This window comes from Penicillium angulare (genome assembly GCF_028827245.1).
Source record: "Penicillium angulare strain IBT 27051 chromosome Unknown utg000008l_segment0_segment0, whole genome shotgun sequence".
NCBI classification, from domain to species: domain Eukaryota; kingdom Fungi; phylum Ascomycota; class Eurotiomycetes; order Eurotiales; family Aspergillaceae; genus Penicillium; species Penicillium angulare.
In genome coordinates, this window is record NW_026623167.1 from 140,151 (window position 1) to 156,787 (window position 16,637).

At 47.5% G+C, this 16,637-nt stretch overlaps 6 protein-coding genes across 6 annotated transcripts; 3 read left to right on the plus strand and 3 right to left on the minus strand.

Moving 5' to 3' along the window:
- Positions 1-1,722: 1,722 nt before the first annotated feature.
- Positions 1,723-1,938, minus strand: N7478_010776 (uncharacterized protein; the record flags this gene model as incomplete). The annotated part of the gene is made up of 1 exon (XM_056926990.1): positions 1,723-1,938. The coding sequence occupies one exon, from the start codon at positions 1,936-1,938 to the stop codon at positions 1,723-1,725; it is 216 nt and encodes a 71-aa protein (XP_056774038.1).
- Positions 1,939-3,800: 1,862 nt separating this feature from the next.
- On the plus strand, positions 3,801-5,387 carry gfsA (glycosyltransferase family 31 protein; the record flags this gene model as incomplete). The annotated part of the gene is made up of 1 exon (XM_056926991.1): positions 3,801-5,387. One exon carries the CDS (start codon positions 3,801-3,803, stop codon positions 5,385-5,387), a length of 1,587 nt encoding a protein of 528 aa, XP_056774039.1.
- Positions 5,388-7,480: 2,093 nt separating this feature from the next.
- N7478_010778 (Transcription factor of morphogenesis MCM1) lies at positions 7,481-8,382 on the plus strand (the record flags this gene model as incomplete). The annotated part of the gene is made up of 3 exons (XM_056926992.1): positions 7,481-7,720; positions 7,896-8,030; positions 8,107-8,382. 3 exons carry the CDS (start codon positions 7,481-7,483, stop codon positions 8,380-8,382), a joined length of 651 nt encoding a protein of 216 aa, XP_056774040.1.
- A 1,794-nt stretch (positions 8,383-10,176) lies between these two features.
- Positions 10,177-12,193, minus strand: N7478_010779 (uncharacterized protein; the record flags this gene model as incomplete). The annotated part of the gene is made up of 3 exons (XM_056926993.1): positions 10,177-11,772; positions 11,857-12,087; positions 12,152-12,193. The coding sequence occupies 3 exons, from the start codon at positions 12,191-12,193 to the stop codon at positions 10,177-10,179; spliced, it is 1,869 nt and encodes a 622-aa protein (XP_056774041.1).
- A 385-nt stretch (positions 12,194-12,578) lies between these two features.
- On the plus strand, positions 12,579-13,417 carry N7478_010780 (H(+)-transporting V1 sector ATPase subunit E; the record flags this gene model as incomplete). Its single annotated transcript, XM_056926994.1, has 3 exons — positions 12,579-12,611; positions 12,684-13,195; positions 13,267-13,417. The coding sequence occupies 3 exons, from the start codon at positions 12,579-12,581 to the stop codon at positions 13,415-13,417; spliced, it is 696 nt and encodes a 231-aa protein (XP_056774042.1).
- A 383-nt stretch (positions 13,418-13,800) lies between these two features.
- On the minus strand, positions 13,801-16,443 carry N7478_010781 (uncharacterized protein; the record flags this gene model as incomplete). Its single annotated transcript, XM_056926995.1, has 7 exons — positions 13,801-14,544; positions 14,598-14,751; positions 14,804-14,882; positions 14,938-15,052; positions 15,109-15,161; positions 15,213-15,326; positions 15,374-16,230. Coding segments are annotated over 7 exons (2,116 nt in total), but the record flags the coding sequence as incomplete, so codon positions are not given.
- Positions 16,444-16,637: the final 194 nt, after the last annotated feature.

The window sequence follows — 16,637 nt, forward strand, 5'->3', positions numbered from 1 at the left end:
AATCCGTGCGCGATAACTGGGCGACTGGGCTTGGTAAAGGTAGCCAACCAGACATCAGGCAATACGGAGAGCGTGAACAACGCTATGATTGGGAGGATTCAAGAGCTACCGATAGTCAGGGTCCGATAGCAAGGGATTTAGTAGCGACATGATTTTGGCTAAGATGTTGTTGATCAAGGGGTAGACCCTTTACGATACGCAAGCACATTTTACTACATAATCTAATTCAAGTTCCGCGATGGGTTCAACTATCCAGTACCAAAGCCTCATTTTCGAATCCACTCAACGAGCCTCGTTAGTGTTAATCTACACTACTAGTTTTTCTACTTCGAACACTTTTTGGGTGTTCTCTCCTCTTTCCGGGCAAAAAACTCTCCCTTGCCAACTTTTCCCAAGGAAACTTCCTTGCGGCCAAAGACACCGACGATCAGGGGTCGGGGATCCACTCTTAAGCCTGGCACGCACTGGTTCTCTTTAATTTCAGGGTCTGTAAAATTACGACTCCACTGGTGTACTCCCCTACCTCGGTGGCTTGGGTTTTTAATTTTAAATTTGCTAATTTTTCTACTTTATGACAGCATCGCCAAGACGGCTGGGATCGAGCTTAAACCTCAGAAAATTCTAGATGGCTTCGATCGGTGTCGCGAAGAGTTGTTATTTACTAACTGGATTTAGTTGTTGGTGCAAATTAAATTGATCTAATCATGTCTATTATGTCAAATACGATCCAACTGTTGAGGGTGAGAATGGCTATGTAGTACCAAACAATGTGTATATCCGTGGATCTTTTTGGATGCATTTATACTTAGTAATGAAGAACACTACATATCGACGTTCAGTATAATCAGAGTATTTAACACGACACTATGGCCTCTCGCGGGTGCCTGCAGCAAGATACTCCATACTATCGCGTAACCTATGTCCATCAATAGATACATCTGTATTCACCATCGGATTGCCAATGCCATACTTGTAGACACACTGCAGCTCGTTTCAAGTTAAGGTTAGATTCTCACAATCTCGGTTGGAGTCTACCTGTCAGGGGCATGAAAAAAAAGCTGGTCCAGAGGGTATCCTAAATGTCAACTAAAATCATCCATGGATCATGCTGGAGCCCTAAGACACCGGGACGTTCTCCACGCCACCTTGAGTGAAACATCGCGCCTTATAAGCCAATATACATAGAACACAAGGACGACATCAATGACGCAGCTGTCTCATAAAAAAGAGCACAACCATCAAATTATTGACTCGGTAACCTTACCTGCCACAAGCCTCCCGACGGCGAAAAAAAAAAAGTTCTGCATGGTTCAGCTGTCGATCCCGGCCCACTTCCTCGCAGCGAAGACCACGGCTGAATGAACCTCGCCACTGTAACCAATCCTTGTCGATAAGCTTTCAGGGTCTAATGTTTCGAGTGTGTATCAAGGACAAGGGAGATGGGGACCAGTTGGAAAATCCATAAAATGGAATAAAGTCAATGAATTACTCGGGCGTTTGTTTCACTGCAGTTTGTACAATGCTTTTTGGGAGTATATAGTGCTACAAACATACTACATGGTACTACATGCATTATATCACTTAAATCACTACAGCTATCCCTGTAGGTGTGTATTATGAGCATATATATTCCAAAGTTGGATAAATCAAGTCTAGCTACGGAGCACAGAAGGCTTCAAGCTCCAATCTTCTTTCTCAGGGCGAATGAATCCGAAGCCAAGGTCAACGGTCACCAAAGGACACGCGTCGGTGGGGGGGCGGCTGGCCACCAGGGCCTCCGCCGGTCGCTGACTGGTCGCTGAATGGCTGAGGGTCAAGGTGGCCAGGGTGATCGACCTTCAGATCATTTCCTGTGGAGGATTTGGTAATTACTGACGAGCGGTCTTGGATCCTCGTAATCATAATACACTTGAATGGTCCACGGGTGGTGTGCACCATGTTATTTTGATTTTGATTTCTATTTTTAATTTTCTTTACATGTATACAATTTTCTAGGCGACCAACTATTCCGAGTCTGTGGTCATGTACATGTACTGCAATATGTATGTCTACTCTATATCTATGAAGCGTGTAGACCATTCAAATGCACCAATTGATCACTTGTGTTATTGACATAGTAATCGACTCCCCTGCACATGTGGTCTAGTCCCCATCCACTCCGGATCTATTGGTCCAAGCGGCGGTGACGTGATTTACTAGCAATTTGATTCAACTGTTACTCTTATTATGATTATTATCATGAACGGCATCATCATGATGGGATCAATCATAGAAAAAGACCCCGGGGAACAGAATTTTTCTGTATGGTTCAATTTTACGAAAGCAAATACATTTTCTGCATCTATAAGGAGTCACGTCAATCTTCTACAAATACAGTAGTAGGATGGATGTATGTAATAAATGTACCTACTTATGGATAGATGGATATTGGACTCCACATGTGTAAGGTTTGTATACATTATAAACACATTAGGTAGAGTACAGTAGACTGGTTTGATCCAAGGCATGGACCGATCGCCTATGCCTCAGACGTCCAGTGTTTCTTACCTGGACAGCCGGACCATTCTGCATGATTGAATTCATCCGGACGAAGCTCCGACGGGCTCAACGGCCGTTCCGGGTATCTGAAGACGGCAAACGTCTCATCGGGAGACTTAATGCGGATCCAATCCAAAGCAGGCTACCCCGTAGGATGATTATCTGTACATGTGTGTTAGGTATTGTTCACAAGGCCTTCTATTTTTTCAAACTTTAAAGAAAAAGCCAGGTGGACACAAGAAAATTGAAAAAGAAAAAAAAAACGGAACAGGACTTCCTTGTCGATCCTAGGATTTTGATACGGTGCATGGCTAGTAGGATGATCTCTCCCAAGCGACCCAGCATTCCGTTACATGTTTCCCATGATGATCGGCATGAGCGTGAACGGAGAAATACATGCAGTCTGTACACAAAAGACAGTAATTAAGAAATAGCTACCTGTTTTCTTATAGAAAGAAACTCCTGTCATATTTAACAAAGAAGTTCGCTCCTGTCTAGAAGTACTACATATCAGTATACAGTATACTGAGATAGTTTGATGCCAGGTATTACTTATGCCTTGTTCCCCAGGCTTCAAGGTGTCAAGGTGTCCATTTACAGCCAATTTCCTGTAATAAAACAGTCAGGGGTTTTATTACCGTCTCGTAATACCCAAACCCGCATTCTCTCACCAACAGGGCTGTACACGCCAATTGCCAAATTGCCAAAACTCCAGTACTTACTTGACTTCTTCGCTCTCTCCCTTTTTTTCCTCCTCGTACACTCTTCACGACTCTCATCCTCCCCCCTTCTCCAACTTCTTGGTCTCGCCCTGGACTCACTGTCCAGCCGCGCTTGTTTCTCGCCGTTGTTTCTCTTTTCTCTTAATCCATCCCCTTTTCGATTTCCTTTCTGCCACCCCCCCCCCCCTCCATTATTTTGGACCGTGTCGCGCGGGCCCCGACGCTGCCAGCCTCTCGTTGATCTCCGGCATTGAAACTGCCTGTCATTCTTTAACATAACCTTCCTCCCGCGCTTATTCGACATCCTCGTCTTATTCTGGAAACGCGCTCTTTCGTGCCTCAAACCAACCACACGATCATCACGGGACACGAACATCTCGCGGATTCCCGTTCACGGTTCACGCCGAACTCGATAAGAAACACCTTTTTCTCGATACCGGAGGGCTCGCCGAATTTATTTCTGCCCTCCTTCCTGGCTTTGTCCCTTGCGAACGCCTTTTCACGTACATGTTCGAAAAGTCATCCCCTCAAACCGTCAAAATGCCCCTTTTCCGGCTGAAGACGGCGTTCCCGCTGTTCGCCCTGCTCTCGATTGGTATCTTCTTCTGGTGCATGGAGCGATATGATCGATCATCATTACTGCGATTCAAGCGTCCCATCGATCAGGTGAACCTCGGAAACAGCCAGTCTCAAATAGACATGTCAGCCGGAGGTCAGCCACAGGACGGCCATACCTGCGAGGTTGATCCCAAGCTGGCTGCTCCTCTGCCCTTCTCTGAGTGGCTTCCTCGCAAGAACTACACCCGTGCTTACTTCCGCCCTCGTCCCGTCAACCCTGATACCCAATTCCACACCCTTGAGGAAATCCAGAAGCCTGTCCTTCCTCCCATGGTCGCTATGGAACGCGGAATGGTCGTTTCCCCGGAAAACAAAGATGACGCCTTCGTCTGCCCCGAGATCGTCGACGTCGACGTTGCCGCTGATGACGATGTGGAGGAGACCTCGAAGATTTTGTTCGGTCTGGCCACCACTGTGGACCGTTTGGATCGCCTTCTCCCATCTTTACTTTACAGCTACGGCAACACCAAGGCCGGCCTGGTTGTCTTGGTTCCTGAGTCTGATGATGACCTGGAGAAACAAGAAACCTACTTCCGCAACCGAGGTCTCGACCTGACCCTCGTCGCCTCTTCTCTGGATTTCACCGCTCGTTACTTCGGCATGGTTGAAGCATTCTCGGAGCATATTCGCAAGCACCGTCCCCACACTACCTGGGTTGGATTCAGCGATGACGATACATTTTTCCTCTCCCTTCCTACCCTTGCCAAGGAGCTAAAGCTCTTTGACGAGAAGAAGAAGCACTACATTGGCTCTCTGTCGGAAGCTAGCTGGCAAGTGGATACCTTTGGACATATCGCTTTCGGTGGTGCCGGTGTTTTCGTATCCAAGCCCCTTCTGGATGTCCTTATGAAGTACTATGACGAATGCCAGTCCTGGGGTGAGCAACCTGGTGACCAGAAGCTCGGCCAATGTATCCAGCGCTTTGGTGATACTCAGCTGACTCTCTGGCCCTCGCTTTTCCAAATGGACATGACTGAGCCTGTCGACGGTGTTTATGAGTCTGGCCGCAAGATCGAATCCATGCACCATTGGAACAGTTGGTACACCAAGGACGTGGTGAAGATGACTACTGTTGCTGCTGCTGCTGGGCGCAAGTCCGTGCTGCGTCGCTGGGTTTTCGACCAGGAAGAGACCGTCAACACCGTGACTGGTGAGTCGGTTCGTCACTTCTGGGTTTTGACAAATGGATACTCTTTGGTCAAGTACACCTACGACGAATCTGTGCCTGATGATGCTATCGACTTCGATGCTGTCGAGAAGACTTGGCCTGAGGACCCTCGTGGTTTCGAGGAACGTCTGGGTCCTCTTCGTCCCCTTGAGGAAGAGGGGGTTACCAAAGACCGTTGGTTGCTCCACGACGCCTATGTCGTTGGTGACAATGTTCACCAATTCTACGCGCGTGAGGAAGATGAGGGTCACAGCGTCATTGAGATTGTCTGGCTTGGCCCCAAGGGCGGTGGTGGCGGTGGTATCAGTGATCACCAGATTCTTGGTACCTACCAGCAATAAACCCCATATATGGCCCTATCGTCGCTCTCAAAGTTCCCCCCAAGTGATATTATGAAGGCTGGTCCTTGGGTGCTTCTTCGCTTGTCTACCTCTGCTTCTATGTTTCTTCTTCACTGCACATGATTGAACTCCTCTTGGGATACTGTCCATTCATCCCGATTTTTTTCTTATTCTTTTTTATTTCAACTCCCTTATGACGCCAAATCTTCTGCTTGCATTTCCTGCTTGCATTGACCCCTCTACCTTCTTATTCCACCCACCTCTTTCTTTTTCCGGATGAGACTCGTGATCGCGACATGAATTCCGCGTCCTCCAGTTTCTGATTGTTCATGTATCCGGCGTTAGCATTGGCGGAGTCCCCTCTAGTACAAAAAAACCCGGTGGTTTTATGTACACCTTATATCCCGGCTTTTTTTTTATCTGGTCATCCATCTTTTTATTCTTCTCTCCCTGTTCTCTGGCTGCCTTGCGTATTGGGTGAAACATTTCCATGCACTCGCCCCGTCTTATATGGCTTGCTCCTCCGTCTTTCCCTATTCTCTGCCTTTCTTCTTTTTTTTTTTTCCCTATTCTGTCGTATTTCCATTCACTCGCCCCATCTTGTGTCTGGATCTTCGGCGTGACTCGGAGAGAGGCTTCTATCCATGGCCATGCATACTGTGTTTGTAAAAATAGACTTGTACCGAAGACCGTGTTTGGGTCTCGGTTGGTGATTAGCGTTGAACTGTTGTTCATTATGCGAAGAATATGATGAGCTCTTGTTCCTAGTCTTTTGTTTGATGAAACTACCTGGGTCTTCTTGACTCTAAGGCCCTCGAGCCTTACTACGTGAGAATATAAGAATTTGAATAAAGATAATTGATAATCTGGGGCTCTTGTATGTATATGATATGGTCTCCGTGATCGGGCACTGGCATTTGCCTTTGTATACGAATCCATACCCATGAACACGAATAGTACGTAGCAAAGACAAGTAGAGCAGTGTTAGATTCCGCAAACAAACTCTCGAGCATCGTCTTACTCGTCTAACCGCCTACAATTCCTCTTCGGCACGTTTTGCAAGAATCCGACCGTGGGCCGAGACAGGCCTCTTGCATGCCGGGGAACGGGGAAAGTACACCGCAGGTTACTGTGCAACCCGTGAACCTTTGATTCCAAGTTTACTATATTTTAGTGAATAATATTCGTTTAATTTCTGCATCCAGCCACATTTCATTTCTAATTTCGCTGTACTATAAACTAAGTAGTTAGTTACTTAGTTAACTAAGGGTGGGTGACTGCTCACTTAGGCAGCTTCTCGTCGCCACAATGGGGTAAGAACCAATCCGAGTGCGGAGGAATGCAGGGTCTTGAGCTGCCCAGTTGGTAAATTTAGAACGGCATGTATGCGGCTATGCACAGGGACTTATTATATAGCCCTGGTGAACAAAGAAACGAGTATGACCTTGCATAATCTATAACCCATAATATCATTTTATATGGTTCTTAATCATTGCATTGCCAGTATTAAAAGTAAGTCCAGGCCTTAACTTGCTCCAGTAAGAAGAAACATGATCACCGTTTGGGTTCGCGCTTTCCCCAAAACGGATGCAAGCGGAGGCAAAGTGGAGCACATGATTTGGCCCCTTCGGATTTAACCAATCATAATGCAGAGTGAGTCAGGAGGGGGAGGCAAATACAGATCCGATACTCGATTGTGACGGTACTGTGGTATTGAAAAAGAGGATATGGTGATTGGATAGAGAAACCCTGGTACTTAGTTCTGTTATAGTAAATGTATGTGTAATGTAGGTACCTCTAACTATTCTCTCCCTTATACCCCTGACTGCTTTCCAACTGTGCCCAGGACTCAAGTGCTGCTCCACTTGTAATCGGCCTGTATTGCCCAGTCCCACACGTGACTGACCGCCTGCCACATCGCACCTCGCACTTTGCCTTCTTCGCTCTCCCTCCCCTTCCTTTCTCTCCCAACCCTTGCGAATCCCCCCCCAAAACGCGTTACTCGATTGGGTATCTTTGATTCCCTTCCCCTTTTGGTCATCCTCACACTTTTTTCTCTATCCCACTCAACGCTTCTATTCTTTTGTCTCAAGATGGCCGACATGACTGCGGTCGGTGATGAGAAGCTCTCTCCCAACCACGATGACCTGCAACAGCCCGGCAACGGCGCTGACGCCCGTGGCACCAAGCGCGGCCGCATGAGTGCCGAGGACGACGACGATGATGATGACAAGCCTGGTCGTGAGCGTCGTAAGATCGAGATCAAGTTTATTCAGGATAAGTCGCGTCGACACATCACCTTTTCCAAGCGAAAGGCCGGTATTATGAAGAAGGTACGTCGCGACCGGATCACGGACCCCCTCATACTTCAAACAACCCTCGTGCGAGACGGTTGATCCCTCTTTCTCTCTCCCCTCCCCACGTTCTACTCCAACTACGGGACATGATCAGATTTCCATGTATTATACGAACATCAGAAAATGCTAATCTATTATCGTCCCACCACAGGCATACGAGCTGTCCGTTCTCACGGGTACCCAAGTCTTGCTCTTGGTCGTCTCCGAGACCGGCCTCGTATACACTTTCACCACCCCCAAGCTGCAGCCACTCGTCACAAAGGCTGAGGGCAAGAATCTGATTCAGGTAAGCACCGCATTATATTTATATTACCTTTGTCTCTAAATGTCTCTTCAAATACTAACGACCGTCGCGTCTATAGGCCTGCTTGAACGCGCCCGACCCCACCACCAACGAGAATGGCGTGGATGCTCCTGATGTCCCACCTGAGGCCCCCGAGGACGTTGCGCACAACAATGTTAATGCGCCCCAGTCCAACATGGCGCGCCCCGGCATTCACCCTGGCTACATGACCAACGAACAACAACAGCAGATGGCCTATTACCAGAACCTCCAGCAGCAGCAACAGGCCGGTAACCAGTATCCTGGCATGCCTGTCGGTGGTCGCATGCCCCCACAGCACCAACCCACCGCGTAAACTTCTTAGATTATTTGCGCGTCGCTGTGGACGGGGTCCCATATACTGCGTCCCACCTTCTGTTTTCCATCTCGCGTTCATTTGATACCCGTCCAGCTCTGCTGATCCATCCACTCTACTCATCGCCATCTCTCTTTCTCATATCTCTCCCTTCCTTCTCCCCTCCATCCACGAGACTGTAGCCATCTCACAACCTAACCCTACCACCAATGGTACAGTCCAACCTTGTGAAGTGTACATTGTCAAACACCACGCGAAAACTCTTCGAGGGTGTCTGTCTTAGACACTGAAAGCGATATGCTCTGGTCTTGCTCGAAAACTTGAGATTGCGGCGAGTATCCTCCAATTTTTTTTTGCTTTTAGCTATGACCCTCGAGGGCACGAAATACCATGTTACAAAACCTTTTGAAAAATCACCAAAAAAAAGAAAATTATCAGTCACATGTTGTTATCAAAGAGAACAAAAGAGCGCAAGGACGCAAGTCTGGACTTCAATGCTATTTTCTGGCTATTTTTGATTTCCTCTTGCCCCCTCTACCTAGATCAAATGGCGGAGGCCGGCGGTGTTCGTGGTGCATTGATTTGTCGGCGAAGTGGTTCTCTCTTCCTATCCTACTTCTATGTTCTGTTTATTCCATTCCATACCACTATTATTGATCCTGTTTCCATGTTCCTGTGTCTCAAGTTTCTAATTATAAGCTGTGTTCATTATCTCTTACATCGTATTGAGGTCCCTCTACTTCGGATTATTGTATCAAGACGTTATGAAACACGCTTCAAGTTGCTGTAGCAGATGCGATGAATTGCTTAGACCAGTCTTTTGTATGGAATGATCGAAACAGATTATCACGATCCTAGCATTGGATCTCCAGGGCTGGCTTTGAAGCTTCAACTTGAACTTCAAGTTGAAGTTGTTTCGGTCTCGCCCTGTCATGGTTGTAACCTACTAGTACCGATACTATATTAGTGAATTGTATCTATTGTAGCTTCTGCGGATACCTATTTGATGATCTCGCTCTCAAGGTTGTGTATTCAAGTTTATGGACCCCATGGCTCCAAGTTATGTATTGAAGTCGAAATATCTATACCTACTAGGTAGTAATTGTACGACTACCTACAAGTACTACTAGTAGTACCTGCACCTATACTTAGTAGTAGAGCTAGTACTAATCTCTGTTTACAATGCTCGCCCACAAGGACCTCAGCCCGAGACCCCAGGGCTCATTATGTGGGGCCGTCCATCTTGAACTCCGAGTACCGATGTTCTAATAGTACTAGTACATAGTACACACTTGGCAATACCCCTAGGGTTATTAGGGGTCGCAGGCAATTCTAGGTAACCTCTAGGTAGTCATGGATAATGAATGGAGTTGATGACTGCCATATTATAGAAACTTGAAGAGTATATGTATAACTTGAATATATATTATGAATCGGAGCTCTCAGTCCACGGGTTCCTCTATGATTCCCGAATGCAATATCACAAAAGAAAAAGAAGCGAGTAGAACCTAATTGCCCTCAGCCATAGCACCTCAAGCAGGTATTCAGGTGGGAGTTATGGAGAAAACAACGAAGATCTTGTGTTTCAATGATGCTGCGTTCATGTATTGAGAAATGGGTAGCTGGAAGTCCGCACATCCACAGATTATTGCGAAGATGCAAATCCTTAATGTACAATCAGATTCCAAGATTCGGGGCATGAAGCCAACCATGAATGTTCCTGGAAGTTCATTGAATCCGGAAACATGGGATGTAAACCCACTAGTGCGAGCTGACAGCATAATTCCAAAAAGCTTAGAGAGATGACGATGATGGTTTAGATCTAAGTTCGGGTCTATGCCCATCGGTTGAAATATTTTGCGGATTACTTATCCGGGGTGAACGAGCCTCAGCGCGGCGAAGAAAAGGAGAAGACACACGACTCTGCTCGTCGGAGTCAGAATGAGTACCCGCCTGCAGGCCCGTCCATCCAGACATATAATGTCGACCACGGCGCCAAGTTGCTTGGAGCAGTCTTCTCGAACCTGCGAGGAGACCGTCCGCAGAACTCTGGCTCTGATGGTCTGTGACTTCATCACGAGCCCGATCGTCAATCTCATTCTCTTGGATTGCTCCATATCCATCGAATCCCGACGTATTTTGTCGCTTGCGTTGAGAACCCATCAATCCAGCCCATGGCATCGATGAGCGTCGCCGCGGGGTTTCGTTTGTTGAGGAATGACGACGATGAGAGCCGCGTACACGTTGATAAGAGAGAGGTCCAACTGTTGAATGACGCCCATTACCACTCAGTGAACCTTGCAAAGCTGCACTGCTGCTAGAGCTGCGAGGCCGGTCTTTCCAATTTCGCATCTGTGCGGTGCCAAATTCATGATCGGAATCATCAAGTTCGGCCCATATGGAAGCTGCGTTGAGGTCTGCAGCTTCGTGTTGGTCAAGTGATTGATTAACTGGGAGACTGGGAGCTCGAGACCGTGTATAGGATGAAAACTGTCGCGATCTGATACTACCCTGGAGAAGTGGTTCTCGTTCCCCGAGGCCCGACTCCTCGTCGACGAATCCATCCAACAGCCCCGAAGACGATGGAGAGTGTTCCTCAAGAACTCCCATGCCTGGCCCAAGGCCAGTCTGTGTGGGACCCCCAGCAGTGACTGCTGCATGGTTGTCAATATCCTCTAGTCTCCATGAGAGACACAGTACACCGCCTAGTAGAATGATCGTTCCCAATGCGATAAGACCAGCGTGAAACCCCGCTAGCTGAGAGGCTTGGCGGAAGTAGATCAAGCCATCTAGAATAGCGATGATGTTGTAGATGCAGAATACAAACGGATATAAGACACTCGTGCTGCACAGCTTGAGGCCCCGATGCAAATAAAATAGCTGTGTTAGTGCCAATGCGATCATGCCCAGCAATATCACCCAAGATTGCCAGCGATTAAACTGGTTTTCCCCGTCAATCAAAGTCCGCACCAAGAGCTCGACAGCTGTCTTGGCCAGTAAAAGTGAGTGGGCCGATAAGATCCCGCTTACCGCGCCATAGCACATGCCCCGAAAGAGCTTAATTCGACTTTGAATACGCAGGAAGTGCGTTGTAAAGTGGCTGCTCGCAACAGTCTTGCCACGCGTCCCCGGCAGTAAATACTTCAACAGCTTCGAGCCCACCAAGATGATCGCCACGAGTATTAATGTACAGCCCATCCATATGAGAAACGGCCGGCCTTTCAAAAGTATTAAAAGTTGATTTAAGCTGTGCGCAGGTTCTCCGATGGCACCGAATGTTGCGATCAGCACGGCGCCGATACAAACTAGAGTTGTACCAGCAAAGGAATAGCGAGTGAATGGTTCACCGAGAATGAGGGTCGCAAATATCGTATTGAAGACGAGACCGGACTGTACCAAACAGCTGTTAATAAACAATGCATAATCCGATGGAGAACCCGATTAGGGGGGCAAGAGTTCAACGGAATGACTGACAGCTTGGAGTGTAGAAAGAACAGGTAGTGGCAATGTGGTAATCTGGATGGTACTACCGACGATATTGGAGATCACAAACATCGCCATACCAACCTGCCATCGGCGCCGTTTATATGGTGGTCGGCGCACATCGTATGGGTGTTTCTCGTCCTCGAGTAAGTGGGACTTGCGTTGAAGTGTGAGTCCGATCGCCTGTAAGCTAGTTGAGACGAGTCCGACCAAAATACCGACCTGATCGTTTCATATTAGCTCTTGAAACCAGTGCTGATATCTTTCTAGATGATTTGAAGCTCACTGCGACACTGCTCTGCGGCGATAAGTCACCTAGATTGCCCATCTTTCGAATGTCTCGTACATCGGGGGAGAAACGTAGAATGAGCCGACTATCGGACCAGAATATAAGCCATGGTTTCCCACAGGGAACTGCTTATTTGAAATTCCAGAGTCCAAAGGGACCACAGGGGGGTATAAAATAAAAGGGAGACACAAGGGCGTGAAGTAGAAATAGTAAAGGAAACAGGTACAGGGGAGAGAGAGAACGAGGGGAGTTGCGGATCTGGATGCGGACCGCCAAGGCAGAAGAAGATCGGAGCTTAGTTGGACATTTGATCCTCCCCTTCTCTTCCCCCCATCATTCCCTCAGCTCTTGTCCACTCCCACCCCACGTCATTGGCCACTTCTTTCCCACCACAACCAGGAAAGAATCCAGAATATTACCCATCATGTCGCAAAGTCATGCTCTCTCAGATGATCAGGTGAGCCGACCCGGTGTCTAGTACTTAGTACCCCGAGAGCTACAGGCTAATGCATGCTTGGATTCTTCGCAGGTTGCGGGCGAGCTCCGTAAGATGACTACGTTCATCCGACAGGAAGCTTTGGAGAAGGCCCGAGAGATTCAGTTGAAGGCCGACGAAGAATTCGCCATCGAGAAGTCTAAGCTGGTGCGCCAGGAGACCGCCGCCATTGACTCGCTGTACGAGAAGAAGTTCAAGCAAGCCGCCATGTCACAGCAGATCACTCGATCTACCCTCGCCAACCGGACCCGTCTCCGCGTGCTTGGCGGTCGCCAGGAGCTGTTGGATGAGCTTTTTGAGAAGGCTCGGGCCAAGGTGGCCACTGTGGCTGACAACGACAAGAAGAAGTACCAGACTACGTTACAGGGACTGATCCTTGAGGGCTTATACTACCTGAATGAGGATAAGGTGTCTATTCGCACACGGAAGAAGGACTTTGGTATCGCAAAGAAGGCTGTGGAGGCCGCCACCAAGGAGTTCAAGGATAATGTAGGCTCGGAGGTGGCCGTGTCTGTGGACGAGTCGGAGCCGCTAGCTGAGGGATCGTACGTATCTCCTAGTTCCGCATCAATATTCATGTTGTGGATAAACGCTAATATTTATTTCAATCTTACAGAGCTGGTGGTGTCGTTATTGTTGGTGGACAGGGCAAAATCGAAATTAACAACACCTTCGAAGAACGTCTGCGGCTGTTGGAGATTGATGCTCTCCCAGTTGTGCGCGAAACACTGTTTGGAAAGAACACAAACCGACGATTCTATGACTAAATATGGATCTACCTGTTTTTGAAATCATGCCCATGCTCATCTGGATGTGTTTTCTTACATGTTGTATAGTTCTCGGGTCCCTCCAGGTCCCTGGTCTTGGACATCTCTATAGAGAGGGGGGGGGGTTATTATCTTTTCTTGTTCTTTTTTCCTCTTCTTCTTCTTCTTCTTTCAACTTGCAGCCATATCGGGCCTGGAATACGGTCAATCTCTTCTGAGCGTTCGTCTGATTCATCTACAGTTGCAGAAAATCTCGGTAGCAAATGCATGCAAATAAATTTATGTCACGCTCTGTGAGAATCGTTACTCATAAAAAGTAATCATTAGTGGGCATCGCAAGATCATATAAGGCATTCTACTTTTCGCAGATGCAGCAATCCATATCAAGGCGAGCCGTGATTTCGAATAGGTATCACAGTACCTGGACTATCCGTGATGGGTCTTTCGTCTGGAACTTTGGCGGGAGTCTGTGATTTAAACCATTTCCCGAGGTCTTCATGCTTCCGGGGTGTGCTAGGCCTGTCTTCCTCAGGAGTACTGTCGTGGACTTGCGGCTTAAACCATTTCCCGAGATGTCCATCCTTCCGGGTCGTTGCCTCGTACGGTACTTTGGGGGGTGGCGGTTTGGTGCGAACTGAGTATACCACACGGTAGTGCACTGTCTCCAAGGCCTGTTTGGCTAACATCCGCTTAAGGTGAGCTGCACCTGAATCTTCAATCGAACTGAAAATCTTCTTAATCTGCGCTGCAATTTTATCGATGGCTGCGTTGAATTCTGCCTCTGTGATGGCCTCCCGGTCCTTCAAGTCGTATAGAGAATTGTTGAGCACAATATCAAGAAGCATAGATATGGCAGTTAACTCGCTATATGCATAATCGGACTTTTTGTTGAATGATTTGACTCTAAGACGCTCGTCGCTAATTAAGAAATCGGACAGACGATCCAAGTTCAGGACATCCTGGACGGATTCTGTTAATGGGTCTCGGCTTCTAAGTAGAAATGCCATGGCAAGACGGTATCGCAACATCGAGATCCATGGGGCAGTAGGTAGGATATGTTGCAGCATGCGGCTTTGAAACTGCACGTCGAGGAATGTGTCGTACACAGTTGTGCAAATTTGACGTTCCTGAGTAATATCGTTAGCGAAAATTTTAAGTATATGTTGCGTACTTTCCTTACCATGTCCTCCGTATAATCATACGGCACAGATTCCAACAAAGTACTGAGGCAACTTTGAAGCTCCGAGCGAATAATGTCGTCAGATGTTAAGGAGTTGTCTAATGTCATGCGCAGTAGTGTTTGGATTGCACGGTTCGTTGTGTCGTTGTCTAGTCTAAACGTTTGTCAGTCGAGTGTTGTTTGGTAGGTAGGGAAATGGCTATTACAGTTGAGCAGCATCCCGCAGCAAGTCGAAGATAGACAGTAGACCCCCTCGATTCGTCAATGACGATTCCTTGTGATTTTCTATGGATACTTGTGAGTAGAGTAGTGTGGAGAAGACATATTGATGACGACTCACTGTTGCCTTCTTCAATCGGCTTGGAAAAATCCAGAGCTTGAGGACTCGCCCCCAATTGTTTAAAGAGGTCATCTATAACACTTGGCCGCAGGACGGATTTTAGAAGCGTAGATTGCTGCTTTCATCTTTAGTTGTCGAAGTAAAGGATTCAAGCATCAAGCTTTTACTAACCATGATGATTCGACAATAAGCTTGCCTTAACTCTTCCCGAGGCTCAAGGGGTACTGCACCACAGTCAATTATCAAGTTTGAGTGAAAAGATGGAATTGTCGTACCAGCATGGAACAGCCACAATATAAACTTATCGGACAGAAATTTCGACTGCGACGGGAACGATGCGGCGACCTCCAAGATTCCAGATTGAAAAAAACGCTCGCGAGATTCCAATCCTGGCAAGTAATTAGTTTAAAGTTCATGTTAGATGATGCCACTTCACCCACCACGCATAGCCGCCAATTTTGATTTGGGGGGAATAGATCTTTGGGAAATTCCTCCACGATCGGTTTCGTCTGAGTTTGATCTAGGAATCGCCAAGTCTTATCTTGATCCAGCGCCTCGGTTCTTCGAACAGCGTCTATTAATCGTCGGACGCCACCGCCCTCTTCTCCTTCCTTGTCCTCTCCCAGGACAGACGTCAGCATCTCTTCGTGGAAGCCGACAGTTCCCTGTTGCACGCCATTCTGTGGCGCTTTCGCAAAACGAGCCTTCAATTTAGCAACAGTCTCATCCGTCTCATTATCGTCCACAGCCTCGTAAACCAGCGAATCAAGTGTATTTTTATACTTCTTTGGGATTGTCGATATTAGTTTTGGCGGAGGAGAAACAGCTTTAGGCGCGGTCGTTTTCGCAGTGGGTTTGAACTTGCGCTTAAAGAGCGACACCGGATCTTCACCTAGCGAGCTATCGGAATCTGTATCTTCTCCATCGGAGCTGATGACCACTTCTTTGCCGCCTTTGATTATGCGCTGGGTTGTTTGAGAACTCGCACTCAGCGAAGACGGCGGGGCTTCGTCTGTACATGCGAAACTTTGAGAGTTTTGCTCTGATGTAGTAGGGGTTGGGGTATGTTCTGACGGGGTAAGTTTTGAGATTTCTTCCACCTCATCGTGGAATATAGGTGGCTTGGGTGTGGTATCTGGTTCATTTGAAGGCTCCGAGGCGAGACCGATAAAAGACGACGGCGGGTTAGTGAGCGGGGACGATTGTGATGATAAACGTGGGGGGCTCTGGTAGCCTTTCTTTTCCGGGGTCAGGCTTCCGAATGATGGTCTTTTGAAGAATGTCCGGGGCATCCTGGGACTTCAAGTTGTTAGAACAGAATATTGCCGTCAACATTTTCTTGAAGATTGGATGTCCGCGTCGCGTGAAAGGCGGCGCGAAGTCACATGATATCATGTTACCCGAATAGGTAATTTCTTTGTTACACTTCATCGATCTACAACTTGAACCTCTGTAGTTGGATTTGTTTTGAATTCGGAGTCCGTAGTATAAATTGGGAAGTGGTCTCTGCGTATTAGTTGGCTAAATGATGATTCAAGAAACCGATCTATCGTCTTTTGAAGGATTCTCATAGGGAGTTGTGCAGACAGATTATATATGTCCCAGTTGTATATTTCCATGTCCACCAGAGGACCACCGGCGTGACTCGGATTAATCTTGAACATTTCGTCAACTTAAACTTCCAAGGTTGAATGTAGCCA